At 33.1% G+C, this 25,691-nt stretch overlaps 1 protein-coding gene across 1 annotated transcript in view; it reads left to right on the forward strand.

Annotated features, from left to right (window-relative positions):
- The first annotated feature begins 1,128 nt into the window (after positions 1-1,128).
- The window catches only part of LOC148603269 (DNA-directed RNA polymerase I subunit RPA2-like), a 36,021-nt gene continuing 11,458 nt past the window's right edge, over positions 1,129-25,691 (forward strand). The window contains exons 1-21 of the mRNA XM_088552583.1: positions 1,129-1,296; positions 3,078-3,155; positions 3,504-3,563; positions 4,387-4,461; positions 6,395-6,514; positions 7,478-7,543; positions 9,292-9,366; positions 10,196-10,294; positions 11,106-11,201; positions 12,933-13,009; positions 13,873-14,019; positions 14,641-14,694; positions 16,216-16,333; positions 16,618-16,705; positions 17,425-17,531; positions 18,975-19,110; positions 19,329-19,402; positions 19,945-20,151; positions 22,466-22,663; positions 23,396-23,503; positions 23,941-24,117. Coding sequence (XP_088408709.1) covers positions 1,204-1,296; positions 3,078-3,155; positions 3,504-3,563; positions 4,387-4,461; positions 6,395-6,514; positions 7,478-7,543; positions 9,292-9,366; positions 10,196-10,294; positions 11,106-11,201; positions 12,933-13,009; positions 13,873-14,019; positions 14,641-14,694; positions 16,216-16,333; positions 16,618-16,705; positions 17,425-17,531; positions 18,975-19,110; positions 19,329-19,402; positions 19,945-20,151; positions 22,466-22,663; positions 23,396-23,503; positions 23,941-24,117 — 2,253 coding nt within the window. The 5' untranslated portion in view covers positions 1,129-1,203. The remainder of the gene's footprint in view (positions 1,297-3,077; positions 3,156-3,503; positions 3,564-4,386; positions 4,462-6,394; positions 6,515-7,477; positions 7,544-9,291; positions 9,367-10,195; positions 10,295-11,105; positions 11,202-12,932; positions 13,010-13,872; positions 14,020-14,640; positions 14,695-16,215; positions 16,334-16,617; positions 16,706-17,424; positions 17,532-18,974; positions 19,111-19,328; positions 19,403-19,944; positions 20,152-22,465; positions 22,664-23,395; positions 23,504-23,940; positions 24,118-25,691) is intronic.

A 25,691-nucleotide genomic window follows, 5' to 3' on the forward strand; every position in this document is an offset into this window, starting at 1 on the left:
ATAACTGTAAATGGGACGTGAGTGCTTACAATGGAACCTCAACTAATTAAAAATTACATATGGAAAACAGTTGCATAAAATGAGGAATTATTGATTTTTCAATGTCACTGTAACAAACTGCACAAAAACTGTCATCTAGATGTTATATCACTTTTAATTGTTCTGACATAATCTTAAACCACAAAGGCATTGCCCTAGTAAGTAACACCTAGTGGCTGATCCAGAGGAGTGCAGGGGGTGGCACCGCCTTTTCGTTTTGTCATTTTCGTGTGTAAAATTGTCCAAAATAGGTTAATAATGTGCTAGCACCACCCCATCCCACCCCCAAATTTGACAAACCCCGACTGGCACCCCTCCTTTTCAAAGTGTCTTGATCCGCCCCTGACACTGAATATACAATGAGTAATGACACCCTCTACATGTAAATAGTGATGGTTTAATTCTTCTCACAATTAGATTTAAATAACGCGTTCCTTTAGTTGCGCTAGTGGAGTACTCCTTTCAATAGCACAGTTCATTGGCTTGCAGGGCCCAGGGGTCCTATGTTCGACTACCAGCTGGCATCGCTGTAAATTTTGTAGGGCGCATCGTATTCTGCTGTGTATACAGTGGGACGTACATACTTTTAACACTAAACGCACACTTCCCATGTCAAAAGACAAAAGACAAAAAAAAAAAAAAAAAAAAAAACAATTTAACAAATGTCCTTCAATCCATAAATGCATTCTTAATTCTTGGAATTTTCTTATATCATCTGCTATAGTTACAGTTTTATTGTTATGAAACTGGTTTGCAATGTCGCTTATAAAAGCTCTTTAAGAGCTTATGTTTTACCGTTGAATATTTTGCCGACTTTAAATATGGCTGATTTTTAATTTTTTAATGAAGTACGCCTCCTATTGTGAAATGCTATTACATAGACGAGAATTTGAAAAAAAACGAATAGCCTGTTACCTGGCCCGCTTTCCGCAATCGCTGGTTATATGTCAGTAGCATGAAAGTTGAATATTAGTTGTATTGCATTTCTATTTCTATTCATTTCATTTCGTTTCGTTTCGATTTTTTCGTTTCGCATATTACAGATACGCATTTCTTAGTCTGTTTTGCGTTTTCATAGATTGTTAATTTAGATTCAATATCAAAGAAGATATAAGACTAAACAATAACAAAAATGAAAAATTTTGCACGTGGATTTTAGAATAGATGTACGAAATGGCTGTCACAACCAATATCAAACCGAGTTACAAGAATATAACTGCTCAGAACTATGGTCGACCCAAAGCAGAGCAACATACAGTGAGTTTTAACATTAACTGATTAAGACCTGTCTAACGTCTTGAAAATGAAAGTTAACGTACATGTATAATACCCCTTGTTTCTATACAGTATACAGTAGCTTCATCCATTCTTGTTGACATTGTTGAAAAATGTACACGTGGGGTTGGTTTTGAAACTCTATGGAAAAGTTCATAAAATCTTGGAGCAGACTTTAATTTTACGCTAGTGAATTTCATTTTGAAGTTTGGCCATAGTCCGAATTTCCTCTGATCCAGCAACCCTCCTCTTTTCTTTTTGGATTTTGATATGTCGGGTTGGGGTCAGAACAATGTGCCGTACAAAATGTTGGAGATTCAGTGGATTACCCCACGTCAACCACTTGTAACGACTTTCAAGTTCAAATTGTGCATGTCACACCTACATATACCTAATTTGATTCCGGAATAATTTTTCTGAATGCTGATACAAAATTTGCTACAAAAATTACATTTTTTATTGAAGTATTGATCATTTTCCATGAGAGACCCTGTTTTGTTGACATTTTGAACTGTAATAGAACGGAACAGAGCAGAAACGATTTTTAAAACCAGAATCTAACTGAATATTTATAATTCTTCTGAAAAAATACATGTCCACTACCTTCCGTTCCAAAAGTAACAAGCTCTGCCTACCCTCTATTACGGTTCAAAATGTCAACAAAACAGGAAAATTGTCGAATCTTCAATAATAAATGTAATTTTTGTAGCAAATTTGGTATTAGCATATAGGAAAATGATTGAAAGACGTTACAAGCGTTTGAAGGGCAGTACTCCACAGTACCGCTAAATCTCCAACTTTTTGTATGGCACATCGTTCTGACCCCAACCCGACATATCAATATCCACATAAAAAAGAGGAGGGTTGCAGGGTCAGAGGAAATTCGAACTAGTTTGCCCATAGATGTACACTACGGCTAACAACTATTTTGACGATTCCCTTTTCCCATGGGGGGCGTGAGAAATGGTGGACAATTTGTGTCCACCCTTGGACACGTTCCCACCGGCCCACGGTGGACACGTTCTTGGTCGCTGTCCACGTTGCCCACGCATTCTGGTGGTCAATTTTAAATCTTGGTCGTTAGCTGTAGTGTACTTAAAATTATCATAAATCTTAGAACACCACAACAGTTGTTTTCTTTTTATCAATGTTGAATTTGTTAATCTGGAAATAGCCAATGAGTCAATATATTGGATACAGCTGTATCTGGATATAAACAGGTACATTTTTGTACATGTAGAAGTCATCACTGATTAATGCCTAAATTCTCATTTTCTTTGTGATGTTACACTTAAGTTTGTTAGGAGAATGAAGAATTTAAGATGACTGGAATCCATTTGGAACTATCATGGCTATCTGTTGAGTTGGGAAAATCATTGTTTTCAATTGTAAATATCTTTGAATGTAGAAATCGATCAACATTTAAAATGCTCTAGATTATTTATTCTAAAGTCAGTTTAAAAGGGTATTTTTATATTGATAAAGAAAATAGCTGCAACAGATTTTAAATTAGCTTTCAGGTTTCTATGTATGTTAACTAGTAGTACATATTATTGAGCATCACCATGCTACACCACCTAGACCTTGAAATGCCTATATGTTTTGGAAAAGAAAATTGATTCAAAACCTCCTTTAATCCCATTCATTGCTTTGTTACCACATTTCTTAATCAATAATTGAAGTATTTCTACAATAATTAGAGCACACAAAATCACTGACAATGAGCAGAATATACATTAACCTATAAAGCATGTATTTTACAGCCTCTCCAAGAACTAACAAGACCTCATGTTGATTCCTTCAATTATATGCTTCGTGAAGGTCTCAGTAAAGCAGCACAGGTTTGTTTATAATGTAGATCTACACATATTATCGTTTAATGAGGTTCAGTTAAGGACTATAAACATAGGTTAACGATTTTTAGCGTTTCATTGTTGTTGCTCTTTTGACATAAAAATTATAGATTATATAGGAAATAGTACAGATTCTGTAGCCATGGTATAGAGAAAGGACTACATGTAAAGTAATATAAAAAGGGACATATTTTTTACATTTTATCTGTTGTTTTTGTCTCAGTTGGTTAAACATGATCTCTGTTATTAAAGTACTTCTTGAAGTAATTGAATTGTACTTTATGTTTGAGTGCATACATACATGTATGTTACAGATGTGTTGATTTTTTGTTTCAGAGAATTTATCCTGTTGAGTTTGCCTTACCCAACGATGATAGAATCTCACTGTCAATTCTTGTAAGTGTTATCTGAACACAGTCAAACCTGTCTCAAGGCTTTCATTATCTTTTCAGTGAACAGGCTTAATAGAGAAAATGGACCGTCTACACCTTCAAAATGTATCAAAGGGGGGATGGGGCCCATTGTGATTATGAACAGTCCATTTCCACTTTTTGAACTGTCTACATTTTGACAGTAGCCAGTTCTTAATGAAATCTCTGCTGTCTTGCATGTAGCAACCACCTTCAATCAGCAATAAACTGTTTATAAAGACTATGAATTAAATATCCCTATCATGCTTTGTAATGCATTCTTTGTAAAATTTATATACATATGTTAAGACCACCTGTCAGATGAGGCCATGATTTTGCTTTCCTTAGGAAGGTCATTAAAGGCAGATTTAACTGAACACTCACGTTTCAGTTAATTTAACTTATAAATCACTGGTAGTATGATTGCCAATGAGACATTCATCCACCAAAAGCTGAGCAATGAACAAGTAAACTTCTACAGGTCACCACATAGTCTTCAGTGATGGGTAAGACCCGAAAGTAAATGAAGTGATATTATTCATAAAAGAAAACAATCAACCTAATCTATGAAAAAAAAGATAAAATGAACAAAAATGAACATGAAAAACATTGACAACCACTGGACTAAGGGTTCATGGCTTGGGACAGGCACATTAAGTATGTGATGGGGTAAAATATGTTTGTGAGTACTCAACCCTTCCCTAACTTAGGACAGTATTTGCTTACTTTTCTGTGTAAACTGATACTTTCAAAATGTCCTAGAACACTGTGTAATCACTTTATTGAAATTTATTTTTTTATACAACCAGGATGCTGCTATTTATAAACCAGTGGTCTCAAACAACAATAAAACAGCCTCCAATCTGAAGGTTTACCCAGCAGAGGTGAGTTAATACTATATGGTGGATGTCAAATTGGTGATTTTTAGGCAAAAACACATTTGAAAAATTTTGCCTATCCTATTCAAGACAGGTGCTTAGTGGTGCTGAATACATTAAGTACCAAACTAATATTACTCAGAATCTTAGAATTTAGTTTTTAGACAGACCACTGAAAATTATGAAATTATGCCCTGCATAAGGAGGTAGATCTGGGTAAGGGACACAACTCTAACAAATCATTGGAACATTTGTATTCAGCATTTAGTATCAATGTCATGTAAACATCAAAGTAACATGGACTGATTGCATTCAGTTTCAAATGAAAGCTTGATAGGCTTTGGTAAAATTGAATATGATACAAGCATACCACTGATTTCAAGAGTTATGTCCCTTACCCAAGTCTACCTCCTTGATAATAGTAGTCAGTTCAGTTTGTTAAGTTTGAAATTAAGAGTAAAGGTCACAAAATTAACCAAAAAAGCTGGTTTTTGATAAAGTGTTAGATGAGTAAGTACAAATTTCACTGGGCAGCAGCTATTGTTACAAATGGAAGGAAATGAAGGCCAGACAATAATTAAATGTTTGAGATCTATGAATGGCAGCAGATTGATTTGGTCATCATTTGATTGAATAGACATTACTTAATGAAATGGGTTAGGTAGCTAACTTGACAATTGATAAGGAGATTTAAACTTTTTACTGCTCCATAAGTAATTGAATCTACGGTCGAACCTCAATGAGTCAAACTTGGATAACTCGAACATATTTCAATTGCCTGGCAAAACTCCTCTTACTCATATAGAATTTTACCATGGATGACTTGAACTCTGATGGATTGAAATTTCGGATAAATAAAGGTTTTCTATCAGTCCCTTCGATAGGACTTCGAGGATAATTAACCCTGATGTCTCAAAATCAACTAATTAGTCGGAAGAAGTTTGATTGCTTTATTACAAGCTATCATCAAAATGTATTTTTATAACCATTAGCTTGGCTTTTGAAATTCTTTGTGGACACTCTTTATGGCTTGATTAATTCAAATATAGCGGGTATAGTGAGAAGAAACAAACTTTATTTATCACACGTCAGAATTCACACTAATAGTGATATCGGATATTTTAAGAAAGAATGAAAAAAATGCTGATGAATTCTTATGGTACATATATTCAACAGATGATGGTGTATGTCAACGACTACATTTGTTTTGCTAGTGAATCTGAAATTTTATTGTAATAACGTATTCATTGTACACGTAGAGCACATGGTTTGTTGATACTCCTGATCGTGAGTCCTGCAAAGCAACATCTTATAAACTTCTGATGATTTCGATGTATAAACAATAAAAAGGAAATTTCCTTAAAACATTTAATGCCGTTTAATATTTAAAATATGATAAAAAAACACACAAAAATATCTTTTGGTATGAAACACAAGTCATCACGAAGAACCCTGTAAAGTGAAGAAGGTGTATACATGTACAAACACAATGAATGATGTGAATGCAGAAACATTCATCGACCAAACTATTTGCGGGTTATACTGGACCTTGGATGACTCAAACCTCGGATAATTCGAACATTTTTGTCTGGTCCCTTTGACTTCGACTTAATGAGGTTTGACTGTATATGTATGTCTTAAAGAAAGTTTAAATCTCTCTCAGTTGTCCAGTTACCCTAAAGCAGTTCATCTGGCAATTGTCATCCTATCAATTGACATCCTATCAAGGGGAGACCTGTTGTTGAACTATTTTTTCCCTTAATATAACTATTTTATTTGGTGTTAAATACAAAAAAGAATGGTCTAGGTATTAAAACAGGTCTAATCTTAATTATCCGTTATCCATGGGCAGTAAAACATATAGTGCATAAAATTCGACACAACAATTATTGGTTTACAGTAGATTTTTTTACTTAGATTGTCAATATTTTGTTTTCAGTGTAGACAGAGATTTTCAACATATAAAGGAAACTTAAAGATTACCATGTTGTGGAAGGTCAACAATCATCCTCAAGACACCATAGAAAAATGTGTAGGAGAAGTGCCAATTATGGTGAAGGTAGGGGAAATAAATTTCTTCTCTACACTAATACTTTAACTGTAGAAAAAAAATACAAACTTATGTTTGTCATCTAGCTCTTTTGTACCACATATTTTTTGTGTGAGCTGCCAGATTTATGAAGTGTAAAACACAATAAAATACATTTCAGTATCAAAAAACCAAGGAATATGTATATTAAAGTTATATCTTTTAATATTAAAAAAAAAATGTTTGCTGCCAATCAGGAAAAACTGGATAATGTTTCTAAAAATCGGCGGGTGTTTCTAGAAAAGCAGAGGATGCTTACCCTACCGGTGCACCTGGTCCATGCTCCCAGTTTTTAGTGGAGTCCGAGTTGCTCATTTACTTTTGTTACTTTGTATGTATGATTTTAGTTACTTTATGTTCTTTGTTGTGCATGTCTATTTCCATGTCTGGTCTTTGTCCCTGGATTACATTCTTTTGATTACCGCCATAACCTTGGTTCCCTTGATTACTCTTTGTCTTTTTGTCAGTGCTATTGTAGGCCTGCACTACTTCAAAAAAGGAGAAACATATTTTTGTGTATAAAAAATCTTAAGGTGAAGAATATTAGTAATTAGGTTGCGGCTAAGATTTATACCCTGTAAGGTCTAAACGTCTTATCACAAGATATGTCACTTACCTGTTCATGCATGGAGTGGCCTAGCTGGTAGACTTGAGGCAATTAGTTGGCTGAGTTCTCTCCTTTTTTAATCTTCTATATTTCCTCAACAGATTACTTCTAAGGTCATGGGTTAAACAGGATTTTGCCACCCTGTATATTGTATATTAAATTGATTCTTCTGTGAGTGTTTATTGTATAAAAAAAGGTTTTGCAGTTAATAGACTTTTAAAATTTCACCATTGGTGGCATATATAAGGCTACATGCAGTAATGCTGTAATTTTTTTTATGCTATAAGTACATGTATTGAATTAAAATTCTTTTTGATTGTTTTTAGTCCAAGATGTGTAATCTACATGGTCTATCACCAGCAAAACTGATAGAGGTGGGAGAAGAGGCAGAGGTAAAAAATAATTGCTCACAAGTAATATTGAAATTCTAACAGTCTCTGTGGTCACTTATAAGGTGTACTTATCATTAAATGTATGCAACAGCAGTGTTTGAGGAGTTTTCAAAATTTAAGTTTCCATGGGGATATTCTAAATGAAGATTTACATTCCAACATGTAAAGTTAGTTTTCCAAACTTAACAAATTGTTTCTAAATTTATAGTTTTCTACTAGTCAAAGGGAAAGTTGAACAAGATAAACAACATTGCTGTACCATAATTTTGCTTGTCCCTGATGACAGGAATATGGAATCCGAGAACATTGATTACATGTGCAACTAACTGCATTTTAAGTCTATTGGTAGCATGCTTCCACGTTGTTCAATTTTTTTCTGGAAGAATCAGGCAGTGATTGAAACATGGTATAAAAAACACCATTTTGTAAGTTTTATTTGACCATTTGCACCATCATAATCAAAGGAAAAAAGACAACATTGTCCATATCACTTTGGTAAATTTAATTATAACTTCATTGAAATGCACTGAAAATGGACATTTCAAGGGCATATAACTGTCAAAAGCCTCACCATTTTAACATTTTATTGAGAAATAACTGAGCAGATCCAGTGGTGCAGAGATCAAATAATTGTCTTTGGAGTAAGCATTCTTTAGTTAAATCATATTATCAGTTTTTGACATGGATGTTTCTGATTTTTCCCATTTGCCTGATTCTTACTGGGAGAAACATAACATTCAAAAGTAATTGAGTAATGATTTATTTTTGCTCATTTAAACATTGATGTTTTAAGAAGGTAGACCAGGGTAAGGGACATAACTCTTGAAATCAGTGATATGTTTGTATCATATTCAATTTCACCAAAGCCTATCAAGCTTTCATTTGAAGCAGAATGAAATCCATCCAAGTTACTTTGATGATTACATGAGAATGATGTATAATGCTGAATACAAATGTTCCAATGATTTGTAACAGTTGTGTCCCTTACCCTAGGTCTACCTCCTTAAGTGGGATGACATGCCCTCAGCTCTTACATTGATTACTAAGGCCAAAAAATGAAATAGTCTAGATTCTTAGGCCATATCCCTTGAAACACTCCTGTGTGTGCAATTTTTATCCTGCACCAAAAAAAAATCAAATTTTTTTTTTACGTCCAGTCAGGAAAACAGTTTTTGTTTTAAAAATGAGTCATTAGGATGGACAGGAAGGTTTAAAACGATTCAGCTGATGCAATTATTTGACATATGTGATTTTTGTTTACTCTAGCTTATGCCATTGACATGATGGAATATCATTCTTGATTCACAACTTTATCTCCACATTTTCTGAACTGTACAATAAACATTTATCACTTTGAGCACTATACACCACCAAATGTTTCACCCAAGAGTTTATCTTTTTACTTCTGACCCAAAAAAGCCTCCCTCCCACAACATTTTTTTAAAGAAAGTTACCTGAGAACCTAGACATTTTTTTTATGGCCTACATATGTTCCAATTAACAGTCATTCCCAAGGTCTGTCAGAGTGCTCACAGCATTAGATTAGTATTTACTGCTTGAATATGTAAGTTTATAATATGAAAGTCACAAATTGTCCCAGTTTATAATGACCTACATATGGTTGGACCTGTGTCACGATTATATATTTGTCAACACGTTAGTAACTTCAATATGTTTAAAAAAAATCACATATAAAAAGTATTGAATTGACAGTATATCAAGTATAACATTAATTACATGTATTACAGGAGATGGGAGGCTATTTTGTTATTAATGGCATAGAAAAAATAGTAAGAATGCTGATCATGCCTAGGAGAAATTATGTAAGTTTTTATTATGATATACATTTTTGTACATATAATATCAGGGAGCCTTTTACAACCTTATTTTAGTTTAAAAGAAATATCAAAGTTCTTCGCAATAAAATAAAAATAAACAATAAATAATTGAATACTGTAAACCGGGAAAATATTGTGCTGTCTTATTTTTATGGTTTCTGTGCTGTATTTCCATTCATGCAGTTTGAAATTAGCGATTGTTCCTTGGATTATATAATAATGTTCTCTGAAGAAAGTATTCACGCCAGTTTGATTTTCCCATTATGGTTCTTACTACAAAAGTAGTGAAAATAAAACTGCCATGAAAATTTTACTGTTAGCTGTACCTGTAATAATAATGTGTGTGTGAACAGGCATATAGCCAACATAGATGTTTACCTCCGATTTTTAATAACTGTAAGAATTTTTACCTGAAATTACAATGTATGATTGTGAATTCTTCAGAATGGCATGTGAACCAAATGAATTACAAAGTACAGGATGCAATGGATCATTTTTCATTAGATATGGATAAAAAATATGGGTTATTATTACATGTAATAGTATAAATAGGTCTGAACTGTTCATAATTTATTACGTACAAAATAATGTCAGTTTTGAAGTTGAAACTGAAAACATAACAATGTGCTTGATAGGGCAAGTTGTATTATATGCGTTAAATCATTCAGAAGTGATTTGTACCGTAACATTGTCATAGGAAATTGCCAATACTTTTCAATATCAGGGCATTTGCCTGTGATGATAAAATCAATGGTAAAAATGAATTTGTTAATAAGTGTTGATAAATAACATTTACATATTTGCATTTTACCAGCCAATGTGTATTACAAGACCTTCATGGAAGTCAAGAGGGAAACAATATACAGAGTTTGGGGTACAGATTAAATGTGTCAGAGATGATCAGAGTGGCACAGTTAGTATCTAATTTATTGATAGCTGGACTGTTCATTCAGTAATTTGTAATGTAAATTTAAAGTAGCTAATGTATTCCCAATTTAGCTGTGCTGTTCCATTTAATTTTTTTCTTTTAAAATCAAATACATTGTACAGTGGATTCCACTTAATCACATGCAGATAAATTGCATATTCCAGTTATAGTAATCAAAACAAAATTACTTTTCATTTTATCAATGTACAACCAAAGTGTATAAAATTTCTCTTAATTGCATAAATATTTTTAAAAATTTACACAAAAATGTAAAGCAACAGTACGTCGTTATTGAAATCTGTCAACTTTTTAAAGAAATTTGTTTTTGCAACTTTTCGTTGTTCTTTTGATCAATACTAAAACAGACATCTAATTAGACATGTGACAATAATACAACTTACTTAAACATTGTAAACATTGCATATTTTCCCTTAAAATGATAATTTCTGTTTTTCTGACAAGCAGGAATCTGCTGTATCAAGATATACACCAATGAAAATGTTGACATTCTGATTTTACCGGTATGTTTGCATCCTAGATGTTGACTTTGAACCATAAATCAAAGTGTTATTTGGACTTCACAAAAAAGATGTTCGAGCAAAAAATCTAGAAAGTCTAAAAGATGGAACCAGAAATGATAGAGCTTAGCTAGATTAGACATGTATGTTATTGTTTTCTGAAAGGGTGAAAAATTCTGGTACACGAAATAAGAATCATTGAATTATAATATAATACTGGTAAACTACTGTAAAATCTGTAATCTTCCAATGAATATCTGATGTATTACATTTCACAGAACAATGTACTGCATTATCTATCCAATGGATCAGCCACACTAGGATTTGGTTACCAGAAAGAATTATTCTATGTTCCAGTCATGTTTGTTTTGAAGGTAAACTATGTAGCTGTTGAGTGAACATTTGTTGACTAAAGCAAGTTTTTTAGCTATTGTCACTCCCCTTGTTTATTGAAATATAACACAATTTATACTTCAACTGTTCTATTTGAGCAGTCAAATTGCATTGACCATATTTTACAAGTGATATACAGTCACTGACTAAATATAACTTTTCTTTTGTTATGTCACAAATGTTGCATTGTTTTGAAGTAGCCTGGATGTCACCCACTTTGGAAAATAAAATGTTGTTTTCCTTCTTTTAAATATTGTTTTCTTTGACATTTTTGTTACAGTATTAAAGCAATAACAGTGTACTGACTTGAAAAAAAAATTATAAACGAATTTGGCTCAAACTGATGAAATTGCTGGTTACAGCTTACCATTTTCCTTTAGTTCTTAGCCTCGTCCATATATCAGTCAAGTCGGTGCACTGTTATTGTCTATATATTTCATACTATGAAGGAAACTGCACAGTCAAATTTTCATTGAATGAATTCAAATGAAGAAAATTTGCCACTACAGTTTTAAAATTGCACTGTATCAAATCTTGTGGTTTCTGAAAATTTTGTATCTTATCATTGTTTTCAAGAGAAATTTTACATTTTGTTGGGAAGTTTAATTACTGGTTTGACTGAACCATAAAATCTTGAAAAATAGATATCTCAATTCAAAATAATTCTCTATAGTTATGAGTAAATCAGTTGTGAAAGCATGTAGTTTTTATTGAAACTGACGAAATAAAATAAGTTTGATTGCATGTTTCAAATTTCAGATTGACAAAATACACATATTTAAGATAACTGCCTTGTTTGAAACAAACTTTAAAATATCTTTTAAGCCATGTTGAAAAAAAAAGCTAGCTCTTCTTAATAGGAAGAGATTAAGATATAAATACATGAAAGTGGTGTTCTTAGACCTTCAATTTCAGACCAGAATCTTTGAAATACCCTTTAAGAGAGTCTTGGACCTTCAACCCTATTAACTGATACTTTTGTGGACATCAGATTTCCCTCAAATGGAGTGGAAATGTCAAGAAACTAAGTTTTTTATGTTTAAATATTCAGACTGACAAAACACACATATTATGAATGACTAACTTTTTGATAAAGCCTTTCTGTCTGAAGTGATGTTAAAATATTGGAGCTTAGCCCAGCTTTTCTAAAGAGTAAGAGATAGGTGGTCTCATACTCACAGTTTCTGACTTAAGACCTTCAAAATTTCATTAACATTAGTCTAGGACCTTCATCTCTTTTGATCGAAACTTTTGAGGACTTTTGATTTTCTTCAAATAGACCATTGGTTTGAAACTTGGAAATATCCAGGACCTCCCGCTGATGAAAATAATTTTGCCTTAATCAGAATTAAACCTACTATCATTATAATGGGTAAATGTTTTACTTGCCTAGCTTTCTAAGTTTTTATTGAAGTGCCATAGACTATCTTACCCTGAGTAAAGCAGGGTTGATTCCAGACACTTGGAAAAGGAGGGGTGCCAGCCAGGTTCCTCAGAAAATAGGGGTGCTAGGACATTATTTGCCATTTTTGTCAATTATATACATGAAAATAACAAATTTTCCAATAAAAAGTAGGGGTGCCAACCCGCAGCATTCCCTGGATCTGCCACTGGTAAGAGTATACATCGTTACAGATTTACATTTAGGTACATACATGTACATTGTTACAGATTTACATTACAGTACATACATGTACATTTATATGTTTCAGGGTTTAATGAATGTTACAGATAAATACATATATGATCAACTGGTGAAAGGGAAAGAAGGGGATTCATTTTATAAAGGGTAAAACATACAGTACAGTGAAACCTGTCTAAACTGAACCCTTTTGGGCTAAAGGATTTGGATAGTTCAATTTACACAGGTCCAAAAACTGATGTGAAGGACTGTAGGGCTATTCCACATAAAAGAGCGTCTGGGGGCAGAATGCCCATGATATATAGGGGTACTGCAAACACATTAAAATTAAGATCCAGTCCCCCTCTACCGAGACATTTTTTTTTGGAGTAGTCCTCGGAAGATTTGGAAGATGTCTGGTTTAAGCAGGTTTCAAGTTTTTCAGTTAAGACAGGTTTCATTGTACTAGATTATTATGATACTTGCACCAGTCTTATTCCTTAAATGACAGAACAAAATAACTGTGTAAAATGATACTCATATTGTTAACTACATGTAATAATATACTTTAAATTAGAAATCATGTAATGAATTTATTCTGCAATTCTGAAATTCTAGGTCCAATTATAATTTTTTTCTATGATTTTCTTGAACCTGTCAGAAAATATTATAGAAATAGTTGTATTATCATGATAAGCTTAATTTATTAACAATTTCAGTGTACACTTCATTGTTAACAATTTTTATACTCACCCCAGACCATACTTGATGATGAAGAATCTTTATTATTATACCATTCATGAAATCTAGTGACAATAAGATTTTAATTACATGTTGATTTTACGGCCAATTTGAACCTGTAGAATCATTACTTTGATATTTCAATGTTAATGTTGCCTATCATAAGAAAGATAAGTCTTGCAAAAGGTAAATTAGGGAACACTTGCCAGAGCTTGGATATGGTCTATTAAAAATATGTCACTGTAATTTCTTATTTTACAATAGCAAGTTTGTAATAACTCTCATTTCAGTTGTATAGTATTCATGTTACGACAGGCCCTTACTGAAGATGTTACTAGTCAGTCTAAAGTTTTACAGTACATTGGATCAAAGTTCAGGGTCAAACTTTCCTTACCAGAGTGGTATAGTGATGAAGAAGTTGGACAGTTTCTTATCAGGTACTTAAAGTGTCATAGTACAAGACATTTTTCTTTAAAATAGTGGTGATGAATCATTTATCAGATAATTTTGACAACACAATCTGGAAATGTCTGTTTTAGAGTTTAAACTTCCACTTACATATTTATTTATTGTCCCTTTAAAATGAGACTAGCTGTTTTGATACACCATTAATGCTAAATAAGATCTATTTATATGTAGTTCCTTAAAATTATGGACCGAGGACCTCATATTCCTTTTATATTAAGCATGACATTTGTAGAACCATCTGACCTGTCAGATAAAGTTATCATCTGTTAGAAATTTAAAAGAAAGTTGTGAATGTTTTACTGGTTATATGATTTTCCCATGAATTCAATGATTTCTGATACACATCCTATCTTACCAATTTTTCTTTCCTAGGTGTGTATGGTGTCTTATCACTGACAGTTTTATAAAACTACTCTTTCTCATTTTTCACTACAGGTAGCCATGTGAGGTAATGTAACTGGCTTCCCTTTACTTATGAGTGTTCAGAATCTTTTACCTGATATTATATTATCAAAGCCACACTTACATGACTCATTTTGAAAATATTTTTTATGTATCTTACAATGGTATGTACCACTTGTCTATTGCAGGGAATGCATATGTATCCACCTAGACAACAATGTTGACAAATTCAATCTGTTAATGTGAGTATAAAGATTAAATTGATATATTGTAGTATGTAATGACTATTCTGTCTACATTGATATATTGTAGTATGTAATGACTTGACTATTCTGTCTACTCTTGAGAGGAGCAAGACCCCAATAATATAAGTAAAATGGATATGGTGATTATGTCAACGACATAACAATCGTACCGAGATGGAAAAATCAGCTCTCCGTCTTACTCTATTCTGGGTGTTGCATACAATTGTGAAAAATGCATTACATACTTTTCTGTACAATCAATAATATACGTGCAGCTACAGCCTGCCCTGTTGTGTAAGAGTTTCCTTGTTTTTCATTGGAGACCCATGGATGGCCTTGAGATGACATTTATCATCCCAGTGGGGTTGTTGTCTCTTTGACATATTCACCATATTCATTTTCATTATATGTATCTTCAAGTTAAGTAGTTTGTGTAACTGCATGCTACCATCCAGTGCATTTTAATCCTTAGTCAAGTAATATCAATGACTTTTAAAATTGGTAGTCACTGCTTCCCTACAAAACACTCTATTTAGATGATGAAGTGACTGTTGGCTCAGAGTCAGAATAATATGTCTGAGTAGGGGGACAGTCCTGTTGGTTGTTGCTGCTGTGAGCTGTGAGCTAGCACAATAAAAATCCAGCTCAGTGTGTTGAACTACTACAAATTAGGGTTTATTTGATCAGTTGTTGTCATCCTGAAACACTTGAAGTTTCTGCCATAGCATATAAAAACTACAATGGATTAGTCATTTTGTTTGTCAAATGTCTATTTCGGTATGCCTAAATAAAATTATGGCAAAACCTAATGGTAGACCCAGCTTTTAATGGTATTTGTACACTTTGCTGGAATACCCTAAACTATTCTTTCCAATATATGTTTCTCACTATTTTTCTTTTTTAATCTAATCTTTGTAAATGTAGTTGGAAAAGAGTTTTTGTTTCAAATGCAGAAAAAGCTAGTGATATTTACAAATCTTGTCTATGAAGTATAAAAATGTTGTCTTCATTAATGTAGCTCCCTTTTTCAAGGCAGAAATTCCAAGTACTGTTTTTGTCTTGATTGTCTGGTCCCCTGTCTCTCCCAAACACATATATGTACACAGCCAAATGTGCCACATATGATAATCATATGTTGCTAGATTCATGTGATAATCATATGGTATTCGTATGACAATCATATGATATTGAACATATGATAGTCATGTGATTATCATATGATTCTCATATGGTAATTTTGGCTTAAAAACATATGACAATCATATGTTTGTGAAAAACATATGATTATCATATGATAATCATGCAATAATCATATGTAATCATATGACAATCATGCGATAATCATATGTATACCAAAACATATGATTATCATATGGTGCTCGATTTATATGATAATCATATGCAAACCATATGATTCTCATGTGTGGCACATTTGCCTGTGTACTGGTTACTCCAGATATCCATGTTATACAGCTGCCAAATATGAAAACCTGAATTTAATATATGTTTCTGTTGCAGTTTTATGATAAGAAAATTATTTGCCTTTGCCAAAGGAGAGTGTGCTGCTGAGAGTGGAGACAGTCCAGCTAATCAGGAACTGTTGTTAAGTGGTCATCTTTATCTGTCATTTTTAAGGGTTAGTTATCAATATCACTTAAAGCCACATGTGAATATTTTTGGATTGTGAAAATACATGTAAATATCTTTCATGATGTCATGATTCAGTCAAGTTAACTTACATGTATTTGCAGTTATCATTTTTTTTTGGTTTTAAACATGCTTACCATTTAGTTAAAATAAATATTGTGGGTACTTTTTGGGGCTTATCTGTTCATCAAAGTGTTTTACAATATTAGTTGATAATCTATATAGATATAGTGAATGCAGTATGTAACTTTTGCTCTTTTGCTCTAATTTTAGGAAAAAATGGAGACCTGGCTTCAGTCTGTGAAAATGACCATTTTAAGAAATGCAAAGTCTAAGGAAGGAGAATACAAATTGACAAACAGTAAGTACTGTGTAGATCTGTTTGAATAAAAAATTGAAAGGAGAACTTTTATCTAGGATTTTCATTCACTGAGGTTCATGTGTGGCTAGTAATTGGTGGAACTGTAGTAATGTTAGTTGGAAAATATTGAGATTTTTGTATCATTACAAATAGTGTGATTTGATTGTAACTTTCTATATTTAAAGCATGTAGATTTGAATATAATGCAAGAGTTTTCTCAATGATGCAGAAAATAGGATCACATTTTTGTCTAAGTTGATGAAAATGGCATGATATAAGCATGAAATAATCTCAGAATGTATACATTCTTTACACAGGTAAATATTTTTCATGTGAAGTTCATGTTAATCGAGCTTCTCATGAAACTCATGTGAGCTTCACATGAAATTAACATGATTTTCAAGTGAGATTCACTTAACACGACTTTCATGTTATCATTTCATGTGAATTTCTCGTGAAGACTCGATTCACCTGAATTTAATGTGAAATTTATCACAAAGTTTATTTGCTCAATTATGGTGAAAATCATGTGAAATTCATGTGAAAATCACGTGAAATAATTTTTTTCTGTATACAGAGCATGTTTTGATTCTTATTCTGCTTTGACATTTTATGCCTGAGAACATTTAATATGACAGATTCAGTGGTCCAGAAATCTGTTCATTGAAATTTTCTTCTGAAATATTTTTACGAAGTATTTTTTATTTGCTCATCTACAGAAACGATAGAAGATGCCATGCGACATACATTGGATATTGGAAAATCAACTGAATACCTGTTATCTACTGGTAACCTGATATCTAGATCTGGTCTTGGACTCATGCAGGTAAGTTTGTGGTAATAAGGGTAGAAGTAGTTTTTCAACTAGCATTATAGGCATTAATTTTTCTGAAAATAGAATTATGTTTTTATGCACTTTGTTTAACCAAACATAAAGTATTTATGTGCTAAAAAGCTCCATCTATATTGAACATGTGTGTACATAATTGAGCACATGCAATTATGTACACTTCAACATTACCCTTTACTTTCTAAATTCAATAAAACAAACACAAGTTTGGATACTGAATGTTGCAGTGACCACCTCAAAGTTCATTTTATTAATACAATATGTGTCTGATCTGGTTGAAAATCCATCAAACTACAAAAATAAAGTCCATCAAAAACACAAGATACACTGCCTGGCAGAATCTTTAACATTATCACGTTCTGTAACAAAATAATCAACAAAATAAATACAATGGATTTAAATACTGTACTACATGTTTATAAAAACTTGAATAAAAATATTTTTGTATGAAAAAAAAATGTATAAACTTCTACCTATATATATATTATGAGCAAATGTGTGGTCACTACCCAGTTCTCAATGTCTAAAAACCTGTGCAATTAACTTATATGCTGACTGCCAAACCGATTAACGGCAGTAGTTATCCATCTTATACAATATCCCCATTAAAATATTAATGTGCAATTTTTCAAATCGTTCTGCATACCGCATATAAATTCATTTCTGCCTTTTTTGTTCAGGTTTTTACTGTTATAACTTGTTTTTAATGACACTGTATTCAACACTTCTGATTGTGGATTTCTGTTCTTTTTTTTATGGATATATACAAATAAATCAGGGTTTTGCTTGTTAAAATTTATGATTGTCCTTCCATTTAGGCTTTTTTGCATAACCCAATCCTACCATACATATAGCAACTGAACTGATCCGTGCAACAAAAATTGCGATCGGTTTTTGATCACCGATCAGTTTCCGGTCAGTCATCGATCGTTCAAACCGATCCATTAAATCGGTGATCACATCACGTGACCACAGAGCGGTCACTGTATTTTATGGTTTTTATTGTTTTCTTTGTCAATTTTACACATATTTACATAATATAATAGATTTAAACATCAATTTATACTTTTATTTTACATTTATTTCATTTCAAACACATCTTACGTCATTTTACATAAAAAAACTGCGATCAGATCAGTCACTGGTCATCGGTCATTGATCTGTCAACGATCAATCAACGGTCATTGATCCGTCTAATTGTTTCTCGGATCGGTTCAAGGGTTGTACTAACATGTGTGTCTATTCTGTGAACTTTAAATTCAGAATCCTGTTCTGTCAATTAAAAATATTTAAAAGAATTTATATTTTTTAATGGGAAATTTGATAGTTGCACACTTTTCATTGTTATCATTTTTGTAAAAAATGTTGGAAGGCAAAAAATCATATGCTTTGACACAGCTATATATTTTTATGTTACAGGCATCAGGATTGTCTGTAGTGGCAGACAAGTTAAATTTTTACAGATATTTATCACATTTTCGTTGTGTTCATCGTGGTGCTTTTTTCGCTGAAATGAGAACAACAGCTGTAAGGAAATTTCTACCTGAAGCTTGGGGTAAGTGCAATTATTCAAAATATAATGGCTGCATATGTGTGCAAATGATCTTACCCTTTAGTACATGCAGCTTAAGTACATGTATGTTGCTATAATATTGTTGTATTGTATACACAACTTTCAACACATCAATTTATTTTAATGACACTTGTGATTTCTACTAATTAATTATTTTCAAAAATACAAACAAATTTCTGAAGGATTATATTTATTTGCAGGTTTTCTGTGTCCTGTACACACCCCTGATGGTGCCCCATGTGGGTTGTTGAATCACATGACAGCATTTTGTCAGGTACAGTACTGTAAGCCATATCTGTTTTTATTGGGGTTAAAAACTTTATTGACAGGTGTGCATCTGTCAAGGTCGCAGTAGTTCAATTTTGGTCAAAGCAATTGTAGAATTATGGTGTTTAAATGTTCAGATCTTTGTGTTGATTTAATTAGAAGTATTTGATGGTGATATCTGTGTTTATTTATTAGATTTATCTTTTGTCAAGTGATTGCATAGCAGTAAATAGTAATATGTTCAATTTTATTTGAAAAAAAAATGAGTTAAATCGAGGCATCCAGAATCTAGGATCACCCTTTTTCTGTTATATACTAGTGGGGCTGCATATTTCATAATGGGAGCAAGCCCCTGTGGCCTGACTGTTGCCTGTTGTGTCTATTGTCTAGTGCTATTACATGTTCTAATGAAGCCCACATATTCAAAAGTCTTTTAGTGAAAGAAATTTTGACCAACCACAAAAATGAGTCATTTGATTAAAAGTACTTTATCTGCAGTACTAATTGCATAAATTACCTTAATATATTACAATATATTGTATTTGACAGGCTGTGAATATACAGTACACCACAGCACATTTAAACAAATTATTGATATCACTTGGTGTTACCCCTTTTGATGCCCCACCAACTGGTAACCTGAAGGACTGTTACCCTGTTTTGATGGATGGAAAACACATGGGCTTCCTGCACAAGTCCATAGCCAAAAAAGTTGAACAGAAACTAAGAGTTATGAAAGTCAAAGGTCTAAAACAGGTAAAATGTTTACCATGATTAGGCCATATAAAGTAAATGCGTTGGTTCTTAGCTTTTTAATTGCTCTCCCTATGTCATCCTAGTTTGGAAATATGTTACTACTGTCTCAGACAATACGTACCTCAGCGTCCACTGTGAATTGAAGCATGAAGTTCTATCTTTAAAAACAGTCTAAGCTATGATAAGGTTATGAGATACTATTGTTTTAAACCAAGTGATTAAAGGTCCATTCTCTAACCATTTGTTTACAATAGACATGATAAGGCCATACAAAGTTTATCCATTGGTTCTTAAATTTACAATTGCACTCTTATTTAATTGTAGTAGTTTCAGAAGTGTTAGTATCTGTAAGAATCAGGCAGTAGGTGAAACATTGTATGAAAAAAACCATCATTTTGATACTGTAATTTGACGATTTGCACCATTAGAATCAGGGAAAACAGACACGATTTTCCATATCATGCTGGACCATTGAGTTACAATTTTATTGAAATGCACTGAAAATAAAATGAACATTTCAAAGGCAGATAACTCATTAGAAAAATCTCATTTTTCTAAGATTCTTTTAAAAAATCCCCACCAAAGCCAGTGATGTAGGGATCAAATAATGGTCTTTTCAAATAGAGAAATTATCCTTGAGTGATAGATCAGTGGGGTTTTGACATGCTTGTTTATGATTATTCCCAATTTGCCTGATTCTTACAAACACTTACACTTAAATATGTCATGGCTTTATGTCATTATATTACCTGTCTTTTCAGATCTATATAAACAACATTTATTATTTAGAGTTAAATATTTGCTCCTTTATTATAACCCTGTCTTGAAAAGCCAGAGGTGTATATAGTTTTCCCCCATTTTCTGGATAGTTAAATTGTAGATTTAGCTATCTCAAATTAATGATGCATGTCACAACAAATCAATATTATACAACGTCTCAGAATGTGACGACTCTATTCGCTACACTGCTCCATCAGATCAAATTGATACAGGGATGATAACGTAAACTTATAGAAGGGTCTGAAAACTTCCCAACGATGTTCTATAAGTTTACGTTATCTTCCCTGTATCAATTTGATCCGATGGAGCAGTGTAGCGAATAGAGTGGTCACATTCTGAGATGTTGTATTATATTGATTTGTTGTGACATGCATCATTAATTTGATCCTGTATCCTACATAATAATACCTATTTGAACTGTCCCGTACTACCATACATCGTGTATTAAGTTACAGACCTAGATTAATCCTACGAGGAGGAATGACCCGGCAAGCGAAACCTATATTTTTATAGCCTAGCTGGCCGAGTGGTCTAGGGTGCTGGACTTAGTGCAGGCGGTTTTGCCATAGATGTCACAGTGGTACAAGTTCGAGTCCTGTGGAGGGAACGACCAAAAATTTGCTTCGCAAATTTGACAGTTCTAACATCGTTTGGAAGTTTTCAGACCCTTCTATAAGTTTACGTTATCTTCCCTGTATCAATTTGATCAGAAGGAGCAGTGTAGCAAACAAAGTTGTCACATTCTGAGACGTTGTATGTATATATACTGTGAAAGTACTTTAATTTGTGGATACCAATTTTCGTGGATTAGGGAAGAAACACAATGCCCTTGTGCAGCATCTTTCTTTTATTTTTCCATCTTCTGGGGTTACTTGATGCAAAACATTTTCTTAGTCATTGGTCGACCATGAAGGAGCCATCTTCTAATTCACATTTACTCTAAAAACAATTTGAATTTAATGAAACTTTCAAACATTCTTTATAATTTCATGATGCCATTGTGTACCTATTTTTTCTTATATTGTTTCTTGAGAGGGGTGCAAGAGAGAGGTAATCACTAAGTTAGCTTTGCCCACTGTTTTTTCTTAGTTAACTTATTATAGCATGAATTGATTGGATGAATAGGGCCTTTCATTTAATCAGGGTTTTATGGAACCCAAGTTCATTTGGTGAGGAATTTATAAACTGGAAAATGAAATGTGATTGTAATAAAAGTATGTGAAAGGCCTAATTTAAAGGTTAGTATTAGAGAACAGAGTATAGATTAGATATTGTCAAATCTCTTGTCTGTCATCATATTTTAGATAAACCTTATCATGTTTATAAACTACATGTATCATGAGATCATACCATCATATACATACTAAATACTGTTAACCTTAAAAAGTTCCAAATTTTACACCTTCTAAAATAACCCGTCATACAGTATTCAGTTGGCTAACTCTTTTGTCAGGGGTATGGTGACATTGTTGCAATGAAAGCCCATGGCCATGTAGCCAAATAAGGATAATGTTTTTCTTATAAAACCTTTCAGGTTCCCAGAATGATGGAAATATGTCTGGTTCCTAAGACCAAATTTGCTAGTCAATTTCCTGGTCTATTTTTATTCACAACTCCAGCTAGGATGATGAGGCCTGTAAAAAACTTAGCCTGTGACATGGAGGAAATGGTTGGATCATTTGAGCAGGTTTACATGGACATTTGCATAAACCAGAGTGAGGCTGTACCAGGGGTAGGTAATTCACTACTGCAAAGTTCATTATTTGTTTGTGTTTTATCTTTGCTTTTTAAGCTTGATGAAACAAAGATGAAAATTGATTTTTGTATGCATCTTTGATGCATTTCAGTTCCTCAGATAAAAAAAAGTTCATGTATGTTTTTCAGTGAATTAACATTTATGAAAAGTGTTACTATCAGTGTCAGCTAGAACCTATCTAGGAGCAAGGACTCCATGTATGTGCTCAGGAGGAATATGTTTCTATTACCACCCAGTCAGCAACCAGTGCTACTTGATCAAGTTCAAAGTCAATGAGTACTTTTGTTTTTGCTTGGTAACAAACATTAAGAATATGGCAAACTTTGTATGTTGCCTGCATTAACTTACCTTACTGTAATTTCCTTTGTCTTTGCTAGGTAACTACACATGAAGAGTATGGTGAAGTTTGGATGTTGTCAGCTTTGGCTAATCTTACTGTAATTTCCTTTGTCTTTTCTAGGTTACAACACATGAGAAGTATGGCGAAGTTTGGATGTTGTCAGCTTTGGCTAACCTTACTGTAATTTCCTTTGTCTTTTCTAGGTTACAACACATGAGGAGTATGGCGAAGTTCAGATGTTGTCAGCTTTGGCTAACCTTACTGTAATTTCCTTTGTCTTTTCTAGGTTACAACACATGAGGAGTATGGCGAAGTTCGGATGTTGTCAGCTTTGGCTAACCTTACTGTAATTTCCTTGTCTTTTCTAGGTTACAACACATGAGGAGTATGGTGAAGTTCGGATGTTGTCAGCTTTGGCTAACCTTACTCCATATTCTGACTGTAACCAAAGTCCTAGAAACATGTACCAATGTCAGGTATACCTGTAAATTGTAAATCCGTGCATATACAGTTTTTTTCACGCTATGAAAAAATAATAACAATGTTTTAAATAAAGGTTTAATTTTTAAAAATTATTATTTATTCATAGCTTTGTTGTGAATGCATGGGGCTCCGTTAATTATCACAACCATTTTTGTTCTGAGCCTTTTGTGTAAGCTGAAGGTATTTTGACTCAGCTTTCCCACATTCTTTCAATTATAATAGGTATCTGTCTCATAATTATATATGTAGTTTGGCAAGGTGGATTTTGAACTAACCTACAGATAGAAGATTTTCCAAAAATGTAGAAATCTCATTTGAGTTCCTTGTGAGTAGGTTAAAGGTCAGTCATTGTTAACAGATATTGGGGTTTAGTTGTAATTCTTGAGCACTTTTATTGAAACTGTAATTTTTTTTTATGTAATTCTTTTAGATGGGTAAACAGACCATGGGAACGCCATGTCATGCCTTAAGTTACAGAGCAGATAATAAGATGTATAAGATACAGACACCACAGACTCCAATGGTTAGGCCAGGCATGCATGATTACTATGATGTAGATAATTATCCAATGGGTACTAATGCAGTAGTGGCTGTCATATCATATACTGTAAGTTGGCTTTTTATACTCCCACTCAACATTGGAATCAATTTTGTCCTTCCTTTTGTCTGAATTCTGTCACAATTATCTTATCTACCAATTGATAGATTGATTGCAAATCTGGTGTGTGGCTTTATATAGATGGAGCAAAGGTTGTAAGCTATTTTGGATACTGTCTGATGTAAACTTCCTCTTGTATGGGACTTCCATTTTTCACTATGTGAAATAATAGAGAGAATTTTTGTCACAAGAATCTTGGCTATCATCGAATGAATTGATTTTAAATTTGGTGTTAGGTTTTATATAGATTGGCTACACACGATTTTGGTTGCTGTCCAATGTTGAATCCCTGAACAAATATGGGTAAACCTAGCATGACAAGATATGTAACTGCATGTTATCTCAGATTTTAACAGTTTACGTACAGAATGATGGCAGTCATGAAGTTAAGAATTGAGAGGATGCAAGACAGAGAGATCTAAGACACCCAATGTAAGACTTTAAGTTGTCTATTGAGACTCAGTGTCGAGCAAGAGATGATGAAATCTTTCTCTAGGATGTCTGAGATTTCCAAGTCTTGCATTTGTTAGCTTGCCCCAAGCAAGGGTCCGGAAACTTTTACTGCCCATGCCGGACATTTTATCAAATTTCAGCAGACGTTTTTTGTCAGTCTTTTACATGCTCAGATCGTAAATTAACTTAAAAAACGTTTGTATGTAGTTATTTTAAGATAAATATTGGAAATGTGTTATGTCATCACATACTCTGTCTTTTACGAAATATCAGAGCGAGTGAACGACTTCGGTTTTTCGACCACACGTGGACGTTCTAACATGTAAACAAAACATCGTATCCCTTGGACTTTTTCATCACACAGACAAACAGCCAAAAACTTCCAAGTGATGAAAAAAATGTGTATTATTTGTACAAGAAAATCGTGAACTCACTTTGTATATTGATTTAAATTGTCTTTTGACTTTTGTGTTAAAACGATTCAAGCGATGAATTAATAATTACAAACTACGACTGATTCATAGTTTCAGTTCCATGTACTTTCAGTACCTCGGAAAGATTGGTGGGAAAATGGTGGACTTGTCAATCTAATTTCTTAATTAATCAACAAATAAATGTATGAAGATTCTCCGAGTTACTTCAATGAGTTACTTCAATTAATTCGTATATGCAGTGGTTCTGCATGTGTACCGTTAATTCAATTATGCAATCAACTAATCAGTTACAGGTAAATCACAGTCACAGGTGGCTGCACATCAGCTAAAATTGACACGCACCTGTCAATTCATTTCCAATAAACAATTAGGAGACTGGTAGACAGAATGTTTATACGCTAATAAAACCATGCAGACTGCAATTTATAAGGGTTGACAATTTTTTATGTCTGATGTTGAAAAATGGTTGTCGGTCAATGACCTGCATTTTTGACCATTTCTGGATCCATGGCCCCAAGTATTATAGTTTATTACTGTCTGTAATTTCCATCAACTTCAATTTTCAACGCTTCATTAGAATGATTTAAAGTTTGGTATTGAGCAGATACTTTATATTTATTTCTGTCCACTGTATAT

This window comes from Perna viridis, chromosome 11 (genome assembly GCF_037379345.1).
Source record: "Perna viridis isolate PV_CMFRI_1.1 ecotype Kerala chromosome 11, ASM3737934v1, whole genome shotgun sequence".
In the NCBI taxonomy this organism is placed as follows: domain Eukaryota; kingdom Metazoa; phylum Mollusca; class Bivalvia; order Mytilida; family Mytilidae; genus Perna; species Perna viridis.